At 39.0% G+C, this 24,788-nt stretch overlaps 1 protein-coding gene across 1 annotated transcript; it reads right to left on the bottom strand.

The window, feature by feature from the left end:
* Positions 1-12,509: 12,509 nt before the first annotated feature.
* Positions 12,510-14,884, bottom strand: LOC149232338 (polyglycine hydrolase-like). Its single transcript, XM_089376467.1, has 2 exons — positions 14,115-14,884; positions 12,510-13,592 (listed from the first exon to the last, which is right to left on the bottom strand). The coding sequence occupies exons 1-2, from the start codon at positions 14,427-14,429 to the stop codon at positions 12,651-12,653; spliced, it is 1,257 nt and encodes a 418-aa protein (XP_089232593.1). The 5' UTR covers positions 14,430-14,884; the 3' UTR covers positions 12,510-12,650.
* Positions 14,885-24,788: the final 9,904 nt, after the last annotated feature.

Raw genomic sequence — 24,788 nt, 5'->3', positions numbered from 1 at the left:
CCACCATCCTTAAAATGGAGTCACAATCTTGACAAGCAATAATAAGGAGTTCATTGCTCAACTACTTGCTTTGGCATAAGATAATAATTGTTTAAGGAAAATCTATAATTTCTTACAATGTTGTTGAAAGATGATGATGAAGATGATGTAATTTTTAACCTAATAAATATTAGGAAAATAAGTACATTATTTTGAAAAGATGAATAATCAAAACCATTATCACTGCACTTCTAATAAAGAATATAATTGTGGAACTAGATTAATTATATTATTCATCCATTTACTCTCATACAGTACCCAAACTACCTCTATTATCTCCACATCATGGCATAGTGCAAACACTGAATTAGAATATGTATAAATTAAAAACACCCACCATCATGATATCAAAAACTAATCTGAGGTGTTGAAAGTCACACAAAACACTTATGGAAGCTTATCTGGTACACCATGGATATTTGCGAATCTTTTCAAACAAACTCGAAATAATGTTGAAATAAAGTTAAAGAAAGCCATTATTTCTTGGCACAAAAGAAAACGTGGGACAATCAGTAACGACAAAGATGGGACTTGGGACCGTATATATCTGGTAGAAAAAAGGACATTGACCCAACCATGAAGATCAAAGTTCTTTGCGTATGGAGATATGATCAATAAAATGTTCCAACCAAGTATTGCAATGGACACTAAGAGTAATGAAATATGCTTGTGAAATCTTTTGGAACTTTCTATTAAAAAAAAGGGGTTATATTGCACTCCACAAATTGGAGAATCTAAATGGGACCAAACAAAACTCTATTATTACCAAAGCAATTAAGTTCAGAAGATGAAGAGACATCAAAATAAACCGTTCCTATGTATTAGATGGTTCTACTTCCAATTCTACTTTGAAAGGTCTTGCTGTTAAGGACCTTTATAACAGGCTATCTCATGACCAGGATGTAGATTGCAGCTGCTATTTAATAGACATCAAGCAAAGTAAATTGTTAATATCAGCAGTAAACTTTATTTTATATTGATTGGATATTCATAATTTGTAATCGACTTTGTTCCATTTTCATTGGGTACATGAAATTTGCAAATACTTTGAGAGTTTGGATTATCATTAACTTGATTGTAGATTTTAAAATATTTAAAAAAACTATTTTATAAATGAAATCATACAGTATAATGGGCTAGTGTTATGCAAAGTATTCAAAAAGTCATACAGTTTAATTAGCTAATGTTCTCCAAAATATTCAAAAATCTATAAAATGGCAATGTTATTATAAACTTTTATACACCAACTTCCCTTCTTTTTCAAATTCAGTCTAATAATATTAAAAAATGTGTAAAATTATCAATCTCAAACTTCAACTTCTAGACCTGCAAACGTGCCCCTTCAAATCAATGAACCAACTAATGTGGTTCATCGTCAAGACAAATTACACCAAATTCCGTTACCTTCCAAATTCACCCCAATCTAATATGCACGCCTCTTATGGGCAGCATCATCCTCCCTGGAATCTGTAAGCAATCCGTATGGGCAAGCCTACAGAAATTTGCCATTTATTCTCTTGTAGAGAAATTACGGAAAAAGGAGATCGTACATTCTCTGTGAATCATTTTGGGCTAGATGGTGCTCTACTAAATCTTTAAAAAAGTGATATCTTCTGTACAGAATAAATATAAAATGATTTTGGATAGCTCTGATAAACAATTGCACAGGTTTCAATAGGCAGGTTTGCACGAGGGTTTCCTTGTGCTGATAGTACCTTTAACTTACTTGGGAACCATAGTGCAGTAGGGTTTCGTACTTTTTTTGACCTTAGGAATGGATGTACGGCAGGGGAGGGGTGAAATCCCCTCCTTTCGGGATGTCATGATGGGGCATGCTGGAACTAGTACGGCGACTGTGCAAGGTTTGGATGCTGCTGCTGCTACCCCAGTTCTGGGCAACCAATGGCAGGCTCGCCTGGTTAATAAATGTCTTCCACGGGCGCAGAAGAAACCCAGGTATGTCATTCCGAACAACAAATTGGAGGAATATCGCTGTTATATGAGAGACCATGCATTAATCTGTAAATTTATTGGGTATTGGCCGTCTGAACGAGACCTCTTGCGGTGGATTCATCAGCGTTGGAACCCTCGTGGGGATATTGAGCTAAAATTGGGTGCTAAAGGTTTTTTTACAGTCATTTTCGCTAACTTACAGGACAAAGCAAAGGTCTTTGAGGAGGGACCCTATTTTATGAATAATGCGGGCTTATTTACACGATATTGGGAAGACCGATACAACCCTGATGCAGAGCAAATTAAGGCTGCACCACTCTGGGTGCGTTTGTTTGGACTACCAGATGAATTTTGGGATCCAGAGATCTTAGAAGGCATTGGAAATTCAATTGGGACTTTTGTGAAAGTTGCAGAGACTACGAAACGGGGGAAATATACGTCGTATGCTCGAATTTGTGTATATATGGATATTTCGGCACCGTTACCGGAATCCATTGAGCTGGAGTATCAGGACGAAATTTGGCAACAGCCTCTGGATTACGAACATGTGCCGTTTCGCTGTCGTCGCTGCCATGTTTATGGTCACCTTGCCCGGGAGTGCCCGCAGGGTAATGATCAGAAAGGTACACCGGATAAACCAGCGGACATTCGAACGTCTGAGAAGGGTGGTGGGATAGCAACTGATTTTCAGGAGGTTCAGAGGAGAAGACGACCTCATCCTGGTAATCCTAAACCCTCTAAGGTTACGACTGGCATTCCAGAGAGTCAGAATCCATATAATGTTCTTCATCAACAGGAAGAAGGAACCCAACGAAACGACCGAAGTGAAGTAAATTCACTTGTATTGAACAAAGAGGGTAATGTGATAGCGCCGATGGAAATAATTAAGGATGGAAAGAGGAAAAGTCGAAGCCCTAGTCGCGAGCCGGAAGTAGATGAGAAGGGTAAAACTAATAAACCTTTAGATCAAGCAACGAAGGGGAAAGAAACTGTTAAAGAGAGTGGAACAGAGGAAGAAATAATTATGAAGAAATTGCTTACAGATTGGAAAAAATTGGACGAGAGATTCATACCCGATAACGAAAAACAATTATACAAAGAAACTTTTCAACGCTATAAGGAGAAGATGGCGGGGTGTTTGGAATCTAAGGGGGTCATAGATAATCACGATTCCCCAATTATTGATGGTAAGACTGGCAGGAAAAAAGGACGACGAACGTTGACGGAATCCATTCAAGCTGTGGGAGAGACTCTGGTCAACTCTGGACGGGTGATACCTCTGTCTGAGGTATTCCTTCAGACCCCTCGAAAGTTTTAAATGATTGTTGAAAGTTGGAATATTCGCGGCCTGAATAGTCAGGGGAAACAACGATACTTGAAGGATCGATTGCAAAGAGACAAGCCAACTATTATGGTGGTTCAGGAAACGAAGGTGACTGGTCAACAGCTTGAAACAATTGTTAAGAGAATGAAGCTTGGATATGACGTTATGGCCTTAGATGCAACAGCGACAGCAGGTGGATTGGCTGTTATGTGGAATACTGAGGAGGTAATCTTCGAAAATTGGCTTTCCTTCCCTAGAATTTTGTCTGGCAGGTTTAGACTTGTTGGAATGGGGGAAAGAGTTTTGTTTACTGGGGTCTACGGCCCTCATAATCGTAATGATAGGCAGGACTTTTTGAGGAACTTACGTTCTCTGAGACTTCTCTTTCCGAATATCCCATGGATGATAGGGGGGGATTTCAATTTAATTAGGCATCTAGGGGAGAAGCGAGGAGGGGTAAGGCGAGCAGATTCGATTATGGAGGAGTTTAATGATATGATAAGGGATCTAGGATTGATTGACATTCAAACAATAAATGGTGTACATACTTGGAATAATCGCCGTGGGGGAGAGAGCCAGATTGCATCTCGTCTGGATCGATTTTTGATATCCGAGCAAATTTTCAATAGAGATGTGTTTATTGAAGCGAAAATTATGCCCTGCATTGGTTCAGATCATTGGCCCATTCACTTGGAGGTAGATATTAAGCAGATCAAAGGGAACAGGCCTTTTCGTTTTGAATCTTTTTGGTTACGGGATCCACAATTCATTCAAAACATGGAAACTTGGTGGCATCAATGTACTAGTAGCGGGCATGGGCGAATGCATACGCTTCAGTTGAAGCTAAAGGAATTAAAACAGCGAATAAAAGCATGGAATCGGAAGGAATTTGGGAACATTTTGGCAGCTAAGCAACGTTTGGAAGGAGCAATGGAAGAGATTCAGCAGAAGATAATATTGGAGGGTAGAGATGAGGATAAGAGTAGGGAGGAAGGACAGATTCTTAGTCAGTTGGAGGAACGACGCAAACAAGAGGAGATTTTATGGCAACAAAAATCAAGGATTCGTTGGTTGCGAGCAGGCGAACGGAATACAAAATTTTTCCATCAGGCTATGATTCAACATCGACAGCGGAATCGAATTTTCTCTATCCGGAATGCGGAGGGTGAAAGAGAGATAGAGCAAGTTGGTATTGCACGGACTCTGGTGGAGTATTTTAAGGGGGTGCTCACGGAAACTCGGAGGGATAGAGCAGAGGCTATTACTACTATTTGTAGTGAAATACCAAGGATTATAACAGTGGACCAGAATAAGGCACTCATGAGGGCAGTCACTTTGGAGGAGGTGGAGGAAGTTGTAATGAACATGGCCAAGAATAAGGCTCCAGGCCCGGATGGTTATACGATTGAATTCTTTCAGGCGACCTGGCACTTTCTAGGGAAAGACATAGTGGATGCAGTGGAGGAATCGCGGTTCAGACAGCAAGTCTGGCCAGGTATTAACTCAACTTTCTTCACGTTGATTCCTAAGAATAATGCATCTGAAGACCCACAGGGTTTCAGACCCATTGCCCTCTGCAACGTAATATATAAGATAATCTCCTCCGTCATTGCGAAACGGCTGAAACCTCTCCTACCAAATTTAATTGCGCCTGAACAGACGGGTTTTGTGGAAGGTAGGCAGATCCTAGATGGTATAGTGGTATCACAGGAGGTTATACATTCCTTAAAACAGCAGAAGAAGAAAGGTATGCTTATGAAGCTTGATTTATCCAAGGCATATGATCGCTTGAATTGGGATTATCTACGCGCTGTTCTTCACGCTTTTGGTTTCGACAGTAGGTGGATTGCCTGGATAAGTAGTTTGGTCTCTACTCCGAACTTCTCAATATTGCTCAATGGGATACCTACTGATACGTTCAATGCCACTAGGGGTATCAGGCAAGGGGATCCAATTTCACCATTCCTGTTCATTTTAGCAATGGAAGGCTTGAGCAGGAAACTTAAGCAGCAGGTCAGGGACCGTAGAATCAAAGGACTGAGATTATGGGGGTCAAACTTAATCATTACGCATCAACAGTTTGTTGATGACTTGATGTTGTTTGGTGAGGCTTCACTTCGAGAGGTAAGGGGATTCAAACACATCTTGGAAGTTTTTATGACAGCTTCAGGTATGGCAGTTAACAATGATAAATCCTGTACTTTTATTTTCAATTCTCCTGCAGTTGTCAAAGCCCATTTAACTCGGGTGTTAGGTTTTAGACAGGGTGCTTTGCCGACAAAATACCTAGGTATTCAGTTAGATAGTAATTCTAGGCGTATTAATACTTGGCAAAATTTGATTGAGAAGATACAGCAAAGATTACATAACTGGTCGTTTAGAGTGTTGAATATCGCAAGTAGAGTGGTTCTCTTAAAATCAGTGCTACTATCCATTCCAATATACCCATTGTCAATCATGTCTGCCCCTAAGGGTGTGTTCTGTAAATTAAGACAAATCTTGGGTAAGTTTCTTTGGGGAGGACCAACCCAGCAAAGAAAATGGACTTTAGTTTCCTGGGAGCAGGTCATCCGCCGGAAAGAGGAAGGGGGCTTAGGAATTCGCGATTTGGAAATCGTAAATAAGGCTTTAGGGGCGAAGCTATGGTGGAGATGGGTGCAAGGGGGTACTGATATATGGAAACGTATCTGGAATCAAAAATATAACATGCCAGGTTCGGTGGAAGGCCGAGTCCGGGTACACGATACTCCAAGAGGATCCCAAATCTGGGAGCTTGCAAGAAGGAACAATGATGTCGTCCGCGAGTTTGCGTTCTGGGAAATTAGGGAAGGTAATCTAGCAAGGTTTTGGACGGATGGATGGCAACAACGTGAGAAATTGCAAAGTAATCCACATTTACAGGACCTTCAAGAAGGTGCACAACAGGCAGGACTTGAATATGTTCAGGATTACTGGAGATTGCCTAATCCGAATGAGCAGTGGCGGATATGGAAACAACCGATGGAATGGCAGCAGAGAATCAGCCCTGAGACTCAGCTTTTGTTTATCAGAGAATTGGACTCCAGGAAAATCAAGATCCGTTCAGGTGGCGATATTCTTCGTTGGGGTAAGACCATGCAAGGCATGTTTACAGTTAAAGAAGCTTATTATAGGTTAACCAGAGAGGATCGACCGGCGGACCAAGTGGATTGGAAAAAATTGTGGGAATGTAAATGGTGGCCCAAAGTAACTATGTTTGCATGGTTAGTGTGTCGACAACGGATCTTGACATGGGACCAAATGCAGAAACGCGGGATGATTGGTCCATCGCGATGTTATCTTTGTAATAATGATGTTGAGAATCAGGAGCATTTGTTAAATCGCTGTCTGTATACACAAACTTTGTGGGAAGAGGTGAGGGTTCTCTTCGGGCAGAATGATAGGGATCCTCATAGTCTACGAAATACCATTTTACAATGGGGTACAGGTCGTTTCCATAGCAAGTTACTGAGGAGGATATGGAGTTTGACACTGGGATTCGTAATCTGGGAGGTCTGGAAGGAGCGTAATCGACGGATTTTTAAAGACCGAAGCTGCCATGGCGCCATTATATGGGATGTGGTTTGCCGTTCCATTAAGGAAACGATCTTGTCCGAACCTTGGCGAGAGGAGGATTGGCAATTAAACTTGGATGAGCAAAGAATTTTATGCCAATTGAACCTAGAATATACAATGTTGTATCCTAATAATGATAAGCGTAATCGAGTTACTATCCAGAGCCCAAATCGTTTTAGGTTCCCAATAGATGATTGCATTAAATTATCCTTTGACGGTGCATCAAAAGGAAATCCCGGAGATGCAGGGTGGGGTGGTATCTTCCGGGATAGTGGCGGTCTCTCGCGGTGGGTATATGCAGAATGGGGTGGTGAAATGTCCAATAATGAAGCCGAACTATGGGGAATTTTTCATGGTATTCGGATTGCTGCGAGGAATGGTTATCGTAACCTTGCTATTGAAGGTGACTCCCAAATTGTTATTGAAATGATGAGGAAATTACAGAGAGGCAAAGCTTGGGACCATGTAGCCAAGAGCTGGCGGACGGCCGCAATTATTCAGGATATTGAACATCAAATGAGGAGGATTGACTATATTACAGTCACCCATGTTCTCAGACGAGGCAATCGAGCGGCTGATTATTTGGCAAACTGGGCGTGTGGCGGTTCACATTGTCTATTGGATGGCAGTTGGGTGGCCTTACAGGAGGACATGAGATGGAATGACCTGGCAGTCATATTGCGTCAGGATAATCATGAGGCGAGGGGGGAGGATTGGACCGCCTAAAACACCGTTTCCTGATGATTTCAAACGAATGGGACATCTGTATGTATGGAGACATACGAGGCTTTAGTTATAGTTATATTGAAAATCTAAAAGGAATTATGAGGCGACAGGGGAGGATAGGACTGCATACCGGCCTTCTCCTCATGCTTCTGACTGAATATGATAACAGCATTTATGACGACAGCAGCAGCTTACGGATTATATGTATCGAAAGTTTAAATGGGCGGCATCCTTATATCCATGCATGCGAAGGCCTGCTCATCCCAAGGCTGACGGCAGGGCAGGTACTGCGTTGGGAGAGCGGTGGCGTCAGGAGGGCAGCGCGAGCATCACATCAGGATTTGGGCTACGCAACGTGTATTATTGAGATGGTTTGGAGAATAATTGCTCACAACGTGGGAAGGTGGCCGAGCAAGGTCCTCATACTGCATGCTCTTCTCCGAAGATGGAATGATAGTAGTTGCAGCGATGCCAATTTCTTACCTGCTGTTGGGAGAGCGAAAGAAAGGGTCTCATTTATCCTCTGTACAGGCTCAGAGTGGGTAAGAGAGTTGCAGGTATTGAGGAGGTGGTGGGAGACTATTGGTTTGTGTTACATTGTTTTCTTTAGGACCCCAGACTGTATAGGAAGTCGTTTGCAGTGGAATACGCGAGTGGATAATATGGATAGTAATCAATCTCGCTTCGAAGGAAGGCGAACTCGCAGTCAGGGTGCCACGATGGCAGAGAAAGGGAAACAAGTGATGGAAGAGTCCCTCCCTCCCATGTATTTAGATATCCCTGAAGACTCTGACGAGCTGGAAGATGACATTCGCGACTTTCTTGAGGAGGATATTCCTCGTCCCTCCTCTGGTGGGAAAGTGGGTAGGTGGATGAGGCGTTCAGTTCCGGAGGAGGGCAAAGATGATACTGATATTGATTCTGAGGATGGTGACGAGGCAGTTGCAGCAAGGAGCAGGCGCGGGCGCGGGAGAAGGGGTCGAGGAGGTGTTACGGGCAGAGGGAGACATGTCGGGCGAGAGGAGCATCGCGGATCCGAAGAGAGCTCTGGCCGTGCTGTTCGTGGTCGGGCTAAGAAGGATATGCGCCAGAAATTACAGGATGCAGAGGCGGCTTACACCAGGGAAACAAATTTTAAAATCCGTAAGATAATAGATAAGTTAGAGGAAGAGGCTCTGCAAGATCAATCTGATCCAGAGATGGCTGATTGGGAGAGCTTATTACCTGATCCTGGACATACAAGGGGAAGGATGTCCCTCTATAAGCAGTCACTGCACGTATATTGGGGAATGAAGCGTTTGCTTGCTAAGGCCCTGGAACAGGTAGCAGCAGAAATGGTGGAGCTCGCACAGGATACGCCATTGTTCAAACGAGAATTGAAAAATATACAAATGACCCTTCTCATGCAGGACAGGAAAATGGATCAGCTCATCAAGCTGTTGAAAGATAATGGAATAGCTGTGAGGAATGAGGACAAGCATCTGTAGCCACAGTAGTTTGAACACATTCACAGGTTTTTACATGGAGTTTTTTGTGTTTTTTTCCAGTCAATAGTTGGTCATAGCAGTATACTGGTAACAGTTTTCAACAATATGGATTTTTGAACAATATGGATATATCTCTACTGGTGCATAGACTGTTTTTAGATAGATTAGTGTGATATTTTCTCTGGTCTTGATACATTGATTCTCTGTCATGACGGTTTCCCTGTTGGGCGGGTGGTCTTGTGGTCTTATGTAAATATACATAGTTTTTATTAATAGAATTTTTACGGTAGCTTACAAAAAAAAATATATATGATTAGTTTTTGAATTTAGGGTTTTGTGCATAGTTACCAAATTTGGCCGTATTGTCCAAAAAAAAACCGCAAATTCGGAGATTCGGTTCGGTTCGGTTCGGTTCGTGCTCTACCAGTTTCGTAGTGTTCAACCACATTAATAATCCATTAAAGTCACGTCGCCCATTTCGAATTCGGTACTATCTCCACCCGGATTCGGTTCGGTACGGTTAATAATTCGCTCATTTCGAATCCCGATCAAGAGCTGTCTATTTGTTGGCCATGTAATACTTCAGTTATGCTAGTACATTTCATAGGGAAACAAAAAAAAAAAATTGTTTCCCCATTCTTTGCATGGTTAGGGTTCTTGAACCCATATGCTTTAATTTATTCTCAAACTAAATCAGAGATGGTGCTACCAGTGTGTGAGTTGCTTCCCATATTCATTGTCTACGAGCTTCCTATATTCATTGTCCACGAGCTTTTTGCCTTAGCACATGACACACAATATGGGAGGAATACAAGTTTGGACTTACAATTTTTGTAGAAATAATGGAAACAAAGATGAAGTTGGGAAATAAATTAGTTGTTATAAATTTTCAGAAAAAATAATTAGAAAATAAATAATATTAAAAAAAATGTTATGTAAACTAGAAATTCTTATAAGGAAAATATAAAAGATTGTAAAAATAATTAGAAAATAAATAATATTAAAAAAATGTTATGTAAACTAGAAATTCTTATAATGAAAATATAAAAGGATTGTAATTTTTAAATGAAAAAAATTAAAAAACAGTAATTTTATAAGTAATTCTATATTATAAAAAATTGTGAAATAGTAAATTGGTTGTAAATTAGTAATTCTTATATAAAAATAAAAAATTTTATATGAGAAAAAATTATGAAATAGTAAATTGGTTGTAAATTAGTAATTTATATATAAAAGTAAAAATAAAAAATTATAATTTTTATATTGGAAAATTTTATAAAAATAGAAAATTTAAGTTTTAAATGTATAACTTTTATTAAATTTTTTTAATAGGAGTTATACATTTTATAGGATTTTTTTAGTATTAAATTTTATTGGATCTAATTTTTTCCATATTAGATTTTATAGGATCGAATTTTTTCTATATTAGATTTGATAGGATTGAATTTTTCCAGGAATTTGGTAATTATGGTTGTGTGATCCATAATATCTATAACAAAAATCAAAATCTGATCTATCTCTATTGAGTCAAATTAGCAATTATAGTTTAACTGTTACTTAACTTTTTTCTACCTCTATTTATTTCTGATTCCTCATTGTTCCACAAGATTTTCTCCAATCAAAGAGATTTTTTTTGATACTTATGATTAGGTTTAGTTTCAAAAGGCGCTTCCAATGATGGCAAGTTCTTGTTCGAATTTTGATAAAATGCAATTTAATTGTCCCTTCTCGCTTATATTCTCATAAAATCCAGTGGTTTACATTCCCCATCCTGGTTACTGTGTTAAAGATTAAAATCTATATCATAATTAACATAAAGGTGGAACAAGAATGAAGCCTATCTCACGTTATTGATTGCGTGCAGATTTAATATGAGACTACATGAATGTTGATACTGATAGCAGGGCCATACATGATAGACCATCAAACTCTTATAAGAAAGTACAACAATAATGATACTGATAGAAACCATAACTGAAGAATAATTAAAGGTACGTAGAAATAACGTTAGATCACATTTGATGAGATGGATCCTTTCGGCAGCGTGGGTAGTGAATAGAAATCCTTAGCCACCGTGACTATCGTATAACGGCAAAGGTTGTTCTATATTCGGAGAAGACAAATTTTTCAAGGAGGTAAAGTTTTATTTTTTATGCTCTGAAAAAATTGATCAATTGACAAAACTTGCAAACAATAAAATGGAATTAGAATTTTAGTCCCCTAGGACAATTTAAAATTAAGTATTTTTGGGGTTTAGGAATGGTTTCTAACAACCCAGTAAAGGTATATCTTCAGGTCTTCAAAAGGAATCAAGGCTTTTTCCAGAAGACTTCATCAAATCTTAGACAAATTACTGTTGTAAGTGGCTTGCATTCTAATTTATCAACCAACAATCTTACTTCTTCCCCATTCTGATGCAACCGTCCTACTTTTTTATGATTAACCAACAATCTTAGTCTCTCAACTATTTTGGTCACATTTGGGCACCATCTAGTCCACTTTTTTATGATTAACCAACAATCTTAGTTCTTCCCCATTCTTAATGCAAGTCTCAACTATTTTGGTCACATTTGGGCACCATCTAGTCCATAGGAAGAATCTAATATTTAATGAGGTTTTATGGAATGTAAATTTTGTTTATATTGGGCTTTTTTTTTAACTTTAATTGTAGTTAGCTTAATTATTTTGATTTATAGATAAAATTTTGTTAATTAATTAACTCAACTTGAACTTGCAAAAATACCTTATAAACCAAAATTTGTCATTATAATACATGTCTGGTAAAGATTTTTAATACAGATTTCTCAATTTAATACAGATTTCTCAATTATTTTGTAATTATAGTACACATCTCATGGCAATTTTTAATACTAATGTCTAGGTTATTGTTAATAAAATAATTGAATAGCTATGAAACCCCTTATTCCAGGCTCGCTATTTGGGTTTAGAGAACTTGCAATTATGAAGAGATCTGGAATGCAACCAGAAAAAAATTGTAATTATAGTACACATCTCATGGTAATTTTTAATACTAATGTCTAGGTTATTGTTAATAAAATAATTAAATAGCCATGAAACCCCTTATTCCAGGCTCGCTATGTGGGTTTAGAGAACTTGCAATTATGAAGAGATCTGGAATGCAACCAGGAAAATTTTGTAATTATAGTACACATATCATGGTAATTTTTAATACTAATGTCTAGGTTATTGTTAATAAAATAATTGAATAGCTATGAAACCCCTTATTCCAGGCTCGCTATGTGGGTTTAGAGAACTTGCAATTATGAAGAGATCTGGAATGCAACCAGAAAAATGCAACGATCAATTGCGAAGTATAATGTTTACGTTGAGTACTTTTATTGATTTTAAATTTTTATCCAATGTGCTATCATGTCAAAAGCATCTGATGAACATCTAGTCCAACAGCTCTGTTTATTCTGAAACCTCGTGAAACTCTTCTTAATACACAAAATACATTTTATTTTAACTTTCATTTCTGCACAGCCATTCCTAATAATTTCAGCTCTTCACTCCCAGTTCTTGATACTTTCAGCCACCTGAGTAAGGTTGCCTGCTGCAATAGTCATGAATTCTACAATATTTGATGGTAGAGTATTCAACAGGTATGCAAATGTGATATTCTGTTGAGTGAGTCTCATGACTAACGAATGAGCGCCGCTTGCTCCTCCTGGATGCTGAAAACTCTTTACCATTCCCTTGTCATCCAAGCTCACAAAAACATCCAACCCTTGTGGATGGTCCACGAGAGGGTTTCCTCGTTGTGTTCTGTTAGAGGGCATGGGGGCATTAAGCATGGCATATACCATTTCTTCATTCAGAATTGCAGGCTGGAGAACCCCATCTATGTGATCCATAAACCTAACAGCATCAGCAGCATTTCCTGTCCATCCTGCCAAAGAGTCTGCGTTTCTGTAATCCCCAAACCCATAGCTGGTGTTTACAAATCCCTCCCCAGAGAATATAGAGAGGGCAAGTGTATCCTCTCCGTTGACACCGTAGTAACGAACTTCGTTGGCTGCAAGATGTTCCAGCTTCGATTGCCCTAACTTGATCTCTGTCAAGCCCAATGGATTCAATATATGATGATGCACATACTGACCATAATTCATTCCTGTAATTTTCTCTATCACTCTTCCAAGAACCATGTATCCAAAATTGCTGTAGTGCATCGCTGACCCCGGATTGAAATCCAGCCGTACACTTTTCATGTAGCGAATGGCCTGATGGGCTGTTGGAGGAGAACGGCGGCCTAGTGATTGCGATGCATAGAGAGCTGCAGGGATTGTGAGTACCTCGATTTTGGATTGTGTAGAGTTCCAGCCTCCGGTGTGTTGCAGTAAGTTCTGTATGGTTATATTGAATAACCTTTTGTCCACAATGGCACCGCGTGGAGGTTCCAGGTTCTCCAGCAAACGAAATGGTTGATCTTCAAGACTCAGCTTCTTTTCCTGTGGCAAGAATTTTCAAAAGCAAGATAATTCAGAAACTGCAACAGCAAATTAAATTCTTGAATGTAGATTTTCTCCAGCAAACGAAATGGTTGATCTTCAAGACTCTGCTTCTCTTCCTATGGCAAGAATTTTCAAAAGCAAGATAATTCAGAAAATGTAACAGCAATCTTGAATGTAGATTTTCACAGTTGTTCTTCATATTGTACTTCATACTGTAGATAGATTTTTGGAGCTGAACTGTGTAAGTAAGCTAAAACTTAAAAGGGTTTGGGAAAGACAAGGTTCATATTGTATATAGACTTTTGGAGTTGAACTGTGTAAGTAAGTTGAAAAGGAGGAGAGACACTCTGTCCATCCTCTGAAACAAAAAAAGTTTTTTTTTGTCTCTGAAAATGATTAAAGTGTCTACCCTAAACAAAAAAGTTACCTTTCAGCCTACTTACACAATTCAACTCCAAATCTGTCTACAAAATAAATTTGATAGATTAGAGAAGTGCAATAATGTTTTTATGGCCTGACCTGAACAAGTTTGAGAATGGCAGTCCCTGTGATGACTTTGGAGAAACTATTATATCTCATAATACTCTTTGTAGTGACCGCTTCACCATTGTCACGATTGGCAATTCCAAAAGCTCTGAAGTACTTGAGGTGGCCTCCCTTGGCCACAGCGAGCTGAGCTCCCGGAGCATTAGCCCGTTGCATTAACATTTTCATCACTTCATCAAATGTTTCGATCTCAAATGAGTGATGACCAGTATTAGCTTCTGAAATGAGAAGGATCAGAGAAGAGAGAATAAGAATCGAAAAAACGTTAGGAATCAATGCATCTGCCATCACGTTTCTCAGCAATATGATTACTGGCTGAATTCAATGCCTCATGCATTCAGTACAATGGAAATTCACACAGCCCCTCTTTCTAAGGGTTTTTATGGTATGTTTTTGCTTTGGATCCCGATGCTGCAATGCCAACCAGATAAATTTACAGTCTTGTTAATTTCAATCGTTGTGATCAATGGATCTACTCGAAATGTTAAAATTAGAATCAGAGCAACCATTCAATAAGGTTCATAACAAATTGCCAGAAGGTCATAACAAAACAAAACACGGCTCTTTGACTGCTCCCATGCTTCTTCCTTCACAGAAGAAAATTCTAGGGTGTGGCCCCATTGAGTAGCTTATAATGTTCAATGTTATTATCATTCCCTCCACCTGTTCAAAAAGTCAAGTTAAATTAGTTTTTGCAGGCAGTACCTACATCCACAGAGATAACAAATGATTCTTTCTGTGCAACTTTGAGAGAAATCATTTTAAAAGTGAAAGTGGAATCTGGTTTTCCATCAAACTCCATTTCCTTGTGGCCACCCGAAGTAACCGAAAGCAAATTAAAGCGGACTTGTGCATGCATAAACCATATATATTTTTTAGTCAAGAGCCAAAACTAAGCTTTGAAAAAAATGATTTTCTGAAATGCTAATTAAATTTTAAATGTTTTAATTTATCATATGTATGTTCCATAGAGAATAAGTTTAAATATTTTCTGTTTTATTAAAATTATTAATCAAATTGAAATTTTTTATGGTTTAAATTACTTTTCCGAATACATAAATTGCTTCAATATTTTTGAGAACATTTAACATATTTAAATTAAAAACATTTAAGATATTCAAATTATTTTGGTTAAATAATTTAAATATATAATTTCACAATTTTAAAGTGTAGTTAAAACAAAATTATACCCCAAAAAACATATCAAAATTCAAAATTTTAAAATATTTAATCTATAATTTTAGGTTTCCAAACATATAAAATTTCATTAAATATTATGTTTGAATTGAACTAAAATAACCCTGTGCTAAAGAGGTTACACATCTATTAGTTTTAGATTTGTTGCCATTATGATTAATGTGTTATCTTTGATGTCAACTTACTTAATAAAGATGTTAACATGATGCTAGCACGATGATTATACAGGTTGGTACAGATGTGACAGAGAGAATGGACAAAGGAGTATCAGTTCAGAGATGGAGGGATGATAAAGGTGAATTTTAGGAAAGTATATGTGGGTCGCGTGAAGAAAAGCCACGTACATACGTAGGTATGATGAAGAGAAGCCGCGTATAGTTTTTGTGCCATGAGATTATGAATACGAGGAGTCTTTACTATGGTATTGGCCCATCGCAATAAACATGAAAATGGATATTTGATCCTCTCAAAGAATACCATCGGCATTTCTAAGGGATTGGCCTAAGGTATTGGCTAAATCCTAGAGCTATATAAAGATATGGAGACCAAAGTCTTATGCGTACATATGATGGATTATTTATGAATGACTTGATCTGAAATAAGCGTGCACCACAGAGCATGCAGATGGATCAAATCTGTTAGATTTGAAAAGAATGCATATTGGATAATCTCTTTGGGGTTTGATAGATCTCTCATGATGATAATATGATGTGTGTCTATAACAGTTTGTATGTCGAGATTTGGGTTTGACAGATGTTGTGTTATGCAGTGAAGGTATGACTTAATGATTATAGATTTGTACACTAGTTTGCCTTTGAGAAGTCATCTACATATGGGAATCTACCTCTGGGTAGTTGCATATACATTCTAAGAAAAGTTCAAAGTCTGTACACAGGTGTCAAGTATGAAAAGCACGTACATATGCGGAAGTGTTTTATAAGAGTCGAATATATCTATTAGGGTTTTGCAGTATGAGTTGTTAATGATCTCTAATCAATTCTATTATGTTTGTTGTTGTCTTTCAATGATGTCTCTCACATTTCTGGTTGGGTTGAATTGTTTATGGAATGATATGTTTGCTAGGGATGATGCTACTTGTTGGCTTAAGGGGGTCTGACCCAATTTCAGAGTTGTTCGCGCCAACTAATAAAACCCTAACTGCTAGCTCTTTTAGCAACAACCTGCATAGCACAGGCTGCAGTCTCACCCAAAGCAGTATTGGGGGATGCTAGAACCATATTTATGCATCGAGGGACATGTGATAAACATTTCTTAGGCTTTGACAATTCAGATTTTCCTTCACGCAGAGCGGTATCCTTCTAGGGCTCATCACTGTAACTAAGTTAAAATGGCTTCGAGACCTTCACGAAGGTCTACAATCAGTCTTTGCGGACCTTAACCAAACGATTTATCTATTTTTGCACATCAATAAACAACCATAGATCTATGTTTGTGTAGATCTATTCAATTCGTTGGAAAGCATAGCAGAATTAACTATTATCTTTGTGGAATAAGATAACTACTTAAATCATGCATTAATTAGACAAATCCAATAATTTCGTGCAACATTCACTCAATATTTTATAAAAACATATCATTAAGCGACGAAATATAACATAAACAGATTCGACAAAATTGCACAGTAATTCTCCAAAATCAGTCTTTATTGATCTTCAGTGTTCAGATTACAGACTCTTCTACCCCGTGCACTGAGTTGCAGGGGTCTTCACACTCAGTTGTGGGCTTACCAAGGTCTCCCGCGCACTAAGATACAAGAGTCTTTCCCTTCTAAGTATAGGAAGCAGACACTTCCTACCTTAGCACTCACCCAAACAGTCTCTATTTTGATTCTTCACTTCTTACTTCCTTCTTCTAAACTTGCTATGACTCAAATATATAGACTTTTCAATACAATACCATTATCTGCAGACCATGGGTGAGTCTCAAAATCGACTTAACTATATATCCAAACAAGGGGCTAAGACCCCTTTAACACTTATCTATCTACTCACTCTGCATCCACATATCATCAAGACTTAACACCTTTTACAACAACATATACAAAATTTGGGTTAACTAACCCTAAAATTGACCCTAAGGACCCTATACCAACAAGCCCCAACACAAATATCGTGACTCATCCTCGAGTCATTGAGCTAGCGCCACAATCTTGTTGCGAAGACCACCGAGCTCAACCTGCATCACTGCAACTTCAACAGCACTGTGTTCCGCTGCCCGTTGTACCTCTTCGACCAATTTCTCTATTCTTAGCCCTTCCATTGCTAGGCACATTGTCCTCTGCATCTGTTGTAGCCCCTTGAGCTTCTCCATGGTGCACCTCATCCAACGCAGCTTCACCTGTCAATTTTTAAAAGGTATTGATATATATGCATTCACCACCTTCGGTCCTTCAGCTGCACACTACCCTTCAGTTTCAGGAATGGTAATATTTCGCAGATCATACTCTTCTTCAGAAGTCACATTATAGTATTCTAATGCATGGCACAGCTGTGTACTCTAATCTAGCTAGGTCCATTCTACTAGTTCCTTCTGTAGAAAATCTGATGGTAGGTTAACCCGATAATGCAATATAAATCAAAGCAGAATATTATAACCTACTTCTACTATCAATTTGCAGAAGCTTAAAGATCAAGCAGAACAATATAACCAGAAGAAGAAGAATCAATGGCATAATACACTTGAAAATACTTTGGGGAAAGCCTCAGCTAGAAACCCCATACTATTGTATTATCATGGATGGTGGAAATACATAGGAATTATACAAAGCCTTAGCTCTCACACCTAGCCAGCTCTCAGTACAATCCTCACAGATGCTCATAGGAAATCTTGGCTTCTCTCTAGCCTTCCTCTTTACCCTCCAAGCTCCTATTTCCTTGCGTTGTTCCTTCTGGGTGATTTTCCTTTTACCATGTGGAAAACCCTGCCTGCAAAACTGCGCAATCCTCAAGGATAAATCCTTTACTGCATGCATGAGTTTTCTCCATGAGAAAACACATGCAACTGATAGTGCACTGTCCTTGAACATTAATCTCAAATGGGTCTTTCTCAGAATAGACATGCATGAGTTTCTAATAAGGGAATCTTCAGTTAACTGGAGTAGCACTACATGAGTGCAGTAACGCATCAACTAACCGTTAACTCACTATTAGTTCCTCAAACAGTTTGGAACTAACTTAATTGGACTTAACTGAGTCAATTGAGTTAACTAATTACAACTCAAATATCACTCAATATTTTCTCCTTAATTTAAGGGATAACTCTTGCATGACTTTAGAAAGACTTCTAACTTGAATTTCTCCAACTAATTAATTTAAAATAAATAAATTGATTATTTCCAAGTAGCTGTTAAGACTAAATTCGATTTTAATTCACAATTTAATTCAAGGAAAAATTAAATTGGAATATCCTTATTGCCATATTTCAACACTCCCTCTGAACAAGAAAGGGATTATCTGTCACCCCAATCCTGTCTCTATGGAACTCGAATTTACACTTTGACAATGCCTTTGTCAAAATGTCAGCATCTTGCTCCTCTGTCAAAATATATTGCAGCAACATGATCCTCTCGACCTGTGAAAAGCCACGGGCAAGAAATCTTGCCTTATGCTTCTCCACACTACCATCAGCAGCTTGCTTTACCTTGTAAAGCCAACAGGAACTCACAACTAACTTGTTCTCTGGTCTCGGAACCATGTCCCAAACACTGTTACGAACTATGGAGTCATACTTCTCCACCATAGCATCAACCCAAATCGGCTACTATACTACTTCCTCAAAGTAAGATGGCTCAATCTCAACACATTCCCTAGCAATGGCCATGTATCCAATGTACCTCTCAGGTGACCTCCTATGTCTGCGCTGAGAAGATGGTGCTCCCACATTCTCTCTCACATCCTCCAACAATGTGTCAGCTTCTCTTGTGCGATTACGTCCATCTCTAGAAGACTCTGCTTGAGTGGATGTCTCCACTCCTGGAATCTCTATATGCGACTGCTCCGCATCAGTCTGAGGCTCCTCCTCCTTAGAAACCAACAGTTCCTCCACAGCTTGTAGTTGGAGCTCCCTCTCAAGGGAAACTTGCATAGCCTTCTGCTCATCAAACTTAAGATCTCTACGAACCACTATCCTCCAACTGGTAGGCAAGTACACATGATAGTTGTGAGGTGTATCAGTGTACCCCACAAATATCCCCAACTCTGCTATCGGCTCAAGCTTCTTCTGTCCATCCTTTGTCACATGGAAATATATCGATGAGCCAAAGATCCTAAAGTGACCCACATCTAGTTTCTCACCGGAGAAAGCTTCCTCTGTTGTCTTCATCCCAAGTATGCGATGCGGGCTTCTATTCTACAAATAGACTACTATGTTGCATGCCTCAACCCACAAGTGAAGTGGTAGGCCTTGGTAATGCAGCATTGCCTGTGCTGCCCCTACAATAGTTTTGTTCTTCCTCCCGGCCACCCATTCTGCTGTGGGTTATGAGGTACCATCAACTCTCATTTAATTCCTTCCAGTGCATAGAATTCCTTGAACTCTTGAGAGACATATTCTCCGCCATTGTCGCTTCTCAAGATCTTGATCTTCTTCCTTAACTCTTGCTCAACCAAAGCTTTGAAATCACAAAACTTTGTGAAAGTTTGGTCCTTCTTCTGCATGAAATAAATCCAACATTTACGAGAATAGTCATCAATGAAAATCACATAATACATTTTCTTCACTATGGATGCCGTCGAGAATGGTCCACACAAATCAGTATGAACTCGCTCTAAGATAGCCTCTGCTCGACTGTCTCGATCATGAAAGGAAGACTTGGTGTACTTTCCCAAGGTACAACCTTTGCATGTGTCAACTTGCTCAAGTTTACCTTTGGGAAGTCCCGTAGATATTTGCTCCATTATCTTCAAAGCCCCATGATGCAAATGGCCCAACCGCCTATGCCACAACTCGCCAATGTCTTGGCTTTGCACCAATTCTACTTTTGTACTCAATGCTGCATAATCATCTACCTCTAGTTTATAGATATTCTTCACCTGAATCCCTATCCTCTTGGTCTGACCAGTGGCTATGTGTCTTAGGAATGCCTTTCCTTTACTAAAGACAACATCGTAGCCTTTGTCCTCCAACATCGCAACCGATACCAAGTTCTTCTTCAGTCTAGGCACATACATCACATCTATCAAGGTGAGAGGAGCTCCATGCTCCCTCTGAAAAGCAACCGTGCCCACTCCTGAAACATTATACCTTTCGTCATCACCCATCTCTATGCACATCTTGAGGTCTTTCTCCTCCAAGGGACTGAATAAATTTTTATCATCGGTCATGTGGAATGAGGCTCCACTATCAAGATACAAGACACAACCCATCATCGAAGACACAATGCATGCGATGAGGGTAAAGTCCATTTCGAACTGAGAGGCTTATGCCTCACCTTCTAATCCTTCCGAGGATCCCTTCTTGGACTTCTTCGATGGGAAATTAGTCACATAATATCCCATCTTGTGACAATTAAAGCATCTTACTTTAGACATGTCACCCTCCTTCCCTCCATGAGAATAATTCGATTTTGAAATGGGAAGCCTTCCCCTTCCCTTTCCTTGCTTTACTTGTTAAGGCCAGATTTTCTTTATCATCATTCTTGGATGAAGAACCATCTTGTTTTCTCCTCCTGATCTCCTCCTGCATAAGATCCGACCATTGTCGTTCCCAATACGATAGTTTCTCCCTTCCATTCATAGAGTCCTAGTAGCTATTCCAACTCCTTAGAAGGCCAAGGATAGCGAGGCTCATCATATCATCATCGGCAGTAGTTACTCCCACACTGCCAAGCTCATCTCTGCAGGTGGTGAGCTTGTTCAGATATGTGGAAATAGTATCGCCCTTATCCATCTTGATTCTTCAAAGCTTATCCTTGAGCACCAATTTCCTTTGGTTGCTAATGTTCTGGTAGAGATCCTTCAATGTCTTCCACATTGAAAATGGACTATCCTTCCCATGGAGACTCGAGACAATATGGTCTCGAACTCCCTCAAGGATGGTCTGTCTCGTGTTCGCCACACACTTCTTCCACTCAGTCAACTCTTGTGCATTAGTTGAAGCTGGCTTTGGGATTTCTTGATCAATGAATTCCTTTAAGCCATTGTCTTCTAATACAACCTCCATTCTATATTTCCATGCTATGTAATTTGAGCTACCTTCTAAGGCATACTTGAGTCTTAAGCCATAGAATGCCATTGGCCAACCTTGAAGTATGATATGAATTCAATTTTCACCAGCAACCCGAACTTCAAACTTCAAATTCTCTTCTCAGTATAATGTTCACAACTCCAATACCATGTAGAAAATATGATGGTAGGTTAACTCGATAATGCAATATAAATCAAAGCAAAATACTATAACCTACTTCTATTATCAATTTGCGGAAGCTTAAAGATCGAGCTGAAAAATATAACCAGAAGAAGAAGAATAAATGGCACAATACACATGAAAATACTTTGGGGAAAGCCTCAACTAAAAACCCCATACTATTGTATTATCATACATGGTGGAAATACATAGGAATTATACAAAGCCTTAGCTCTCACAGCTAGCCAGCTCTTAGTACAATCCTCATAAATGCTCACAAGCAATCTTGGGTTCTCTCCATCCTTCCTCTCTACCCTCCAAGCTCCTATTTCCTTACACTGTTCCTTCTGGATGATTTTCCTTTTACCAAGTGGAAAACCATGCCTACAAAACTGTGCAATCCTCAAGGATAAATCCTTGACTACATGCATGAGTTTTCTCGATGAGAAAACACATGCAACTGATAGTACACTGTCCTCGAACATTAATCTCAACTGGGTCTTTCTCAAAATAGACATGCATTAGTTTCTGATGAGGGAATATTCAGTTAACTGGAGTAGCACTAGTTGAGTGCATTAATGCATCAACTGACTGTCAACTCACTATTAGTTCCTCAAACAGTTTGGAGCTAATTTAACTAGACTTAACTCAGTAAACTGAGTTAACTAATTACAACTCAAATATAACTCATTCTTATCTCCTTAATTTAAGGGAGAACTATTGCATGAATTCAGAAAGAGTTCTAACTTGAATTTCTCCAACTAATTAATTTAAAATTAATTAATTATTTCCAAGTAGCTGTTAAGACTAAATTCAATTTTACTTCAAAATTTAATTCAAGGACAAATTAAATTGGAATATTCTTGTTGCCATATTTCAACATCTTCGACGTTCTGAATATAACTGCTTTTATTTCTTACAGAGCTTCATTAATACTATCAAATCCATTCTCAATGTTGAAAGTCAATAGAAAAATTTCCCTTAGAACATCCCATTCAACAGTCCCATGGTGAAGCTCTGTTTCCAAATACTAGTTCATTGGGATCGTATCTAGCGTATGCCAGAATATATTTACCCATTCTAGTTTTGGTTATGTTCCCCAGGCCTTAGTCCATCATGCTAAGTTATTGCACAGATCATCCTTCCCGCTATATTTTTTCTGTCATTCTAGTATTAGCATAGCCAAACCTTAACTTTGTCATTCTATGGTATTCTCTCCATCCAAAAAAACTTTCCTTGTGCATTCCCCACCAATGGGAAGGTGTAGCACACAATTCCAATTCGAGTGCTTGGAATTGATGCTCTTCTGGTACTTCTCGTTCCAATTCATCCAAAAACAATTCCACATCATTCAACCCATCATAATGTGGAAGGTTTCTTACCTCAATTGAAACACACCTTAGCTATTTGGTCATCATATTGCAGTGGAGTGTAGATACTTCATACAACCTATTCTACCAATTCTCAAACTCCTCATTTGAATCTGAGGTGTAGGAGCTATCCATGTCCCACACAATTCATCCATCTACTGTAGGATTAATCCAATCCTCATCTTGCGTTGTTATTTTGTATATCTGATCGAGGTCATTGTCACTTTTGACATAGTCACGCATAGGTTCAGTATAACACGTTCCTTCTACAGGGTCTAATGGAACTACTACCCTAAGTGACTTCTTCTCGAAAGACATCTTCCACTTCTTCAAGTTGATTACTTTGTTTATATCGATAGCCCAATCAATTCCTAACAACGCAAGGTATGGGTTACTGTCGTCCACTATCTCAATGACTTCGAAGTCAGCCAGTGCACTCGCACCCTCAATGTCCACTGTTACATCATATAAGCACCCCATTGGGATAATCTTGTTAGGTTGTGTTATATTCTTTCCACGAATAGCCTACATAGTTAACCGGGTGGTTAGAGGGGGGGCGGAGCCCCCCCTTCTTTGCATCAATTGTACAGCGGGGGGATCACAATGGGTTTGAGGGGGGCGGGTAGCCCCCCTCTACAAGGTCTGGGGCAGCGCCCCGATAAATTTTTTTTTCGACCCTATATTAGGTTGGGTGGACCTACCTATGGTTTTGTGCATGGTTTTCGCACATGGTTTTGGATGCGATGGTTTTTGGTCCATGGTATTGGATGCTTTGGCATGTATAAATATGTATTGTAACATTCAAAGGAATATAATGAAAAATCAAGATGGAGGATCTATTGGTGGATAAATATCAATGGATCATGGTAGATCCAAGTACTAAACCAACGGGAGTGTCCGATGAAGAAAGGAAGAAGTTGGATCGGAAGTCTAAGAGCACAATACGATTGTGTGTCTCAGATTCATTATTGCTGAATGTATCAGGGGAAGCTACGACGAAGGCTTTGTGGGACAAGTTAGGGACTTTGTACCAATCTAAGTCTTTGGTGAATAAATTGTTCCTACGGAAAAAGTTATATAACCTGAGGATGAAAGATGGAGACTTAGTGACAGAACATCTAAACGCATTTAATACTATGGTAAGTCAGTTATTATCTATTGATATTAAAATTTTAGATGAAGATAAGTGCATCAATTTGTTGTGTTCTCTACCAGATTCGCGTTATAGTTTAGTTATTGCAATAGGTAACAATGCAACTGCCTTGCAGTTTGATGAAATAGTCTCATCCTTACTGATGGAGGAGATGAGATGGAAAAATATGGAGAGACAAAATGGTGATGCCTTGTCTGTATGAGGATGGTCCCATAACAAAAAGAAAATAAGTCATTGAGTGGGAGATCTAAATATAGAGGGAGATCTAAATCTCCAGGAAAACCTGTAAAGGTGGTGTGCAGGAAATGTGGAAAGGAAGGGCACTACAAAAGGGACTATAAATCTAAAGCCCCTGACAAAGGAAAGGGATTTGATGATGCTTCTTCTGCAGAGGTGAAAACCACCTCAGATGAAGGTGGGGATGTGTACTTGGCTTCTTCAAGTACACATGTAGATCATGAGGCATGGCTGATTGACTCAGGTGCATCTTTTCACTTCACTCCTCATAGAGAGTGGTTCTGTGAGTATGAGAAATATGATGGTGGTGATGTATTCTTAGGGGAT

This window comes from Pinus tabuliformis, chromosome J (assembly GCF_031772625.1).
Source record: "Pinus tabuliformis cultivar Carrire ecotype Pingquan chromosome J, CPIR1, whole genome shotgun sequence".
Lineage (NCBI taxonomy): Eukaryota > Viridiplantae > Streptophyta > Pinopsida > Pinales > Pinaceae > Pinus > Pinus tabuliformis.
This window is presented reverse-complemented; position numbering and strand designations above follow the sequence as displayed.

Excerpts from the sequence above, each read along its gene's own strand:
- LOC149232338 (XM_089376467.1), bottom strand. The coding sequence starts at position 14,429 with ATGGCAGATGCATTGATTCCTAACGTTTTTTCGATTCTTATTCTCTCT. Across the intron at positions 13,593-14,114 it reads CCATTCTCAAACTTGTTCAG|GAAAAGAAGCTGAGTCTTGA; the intron begins GTCAGGCCATAA and ends TTCTTGCCACAG.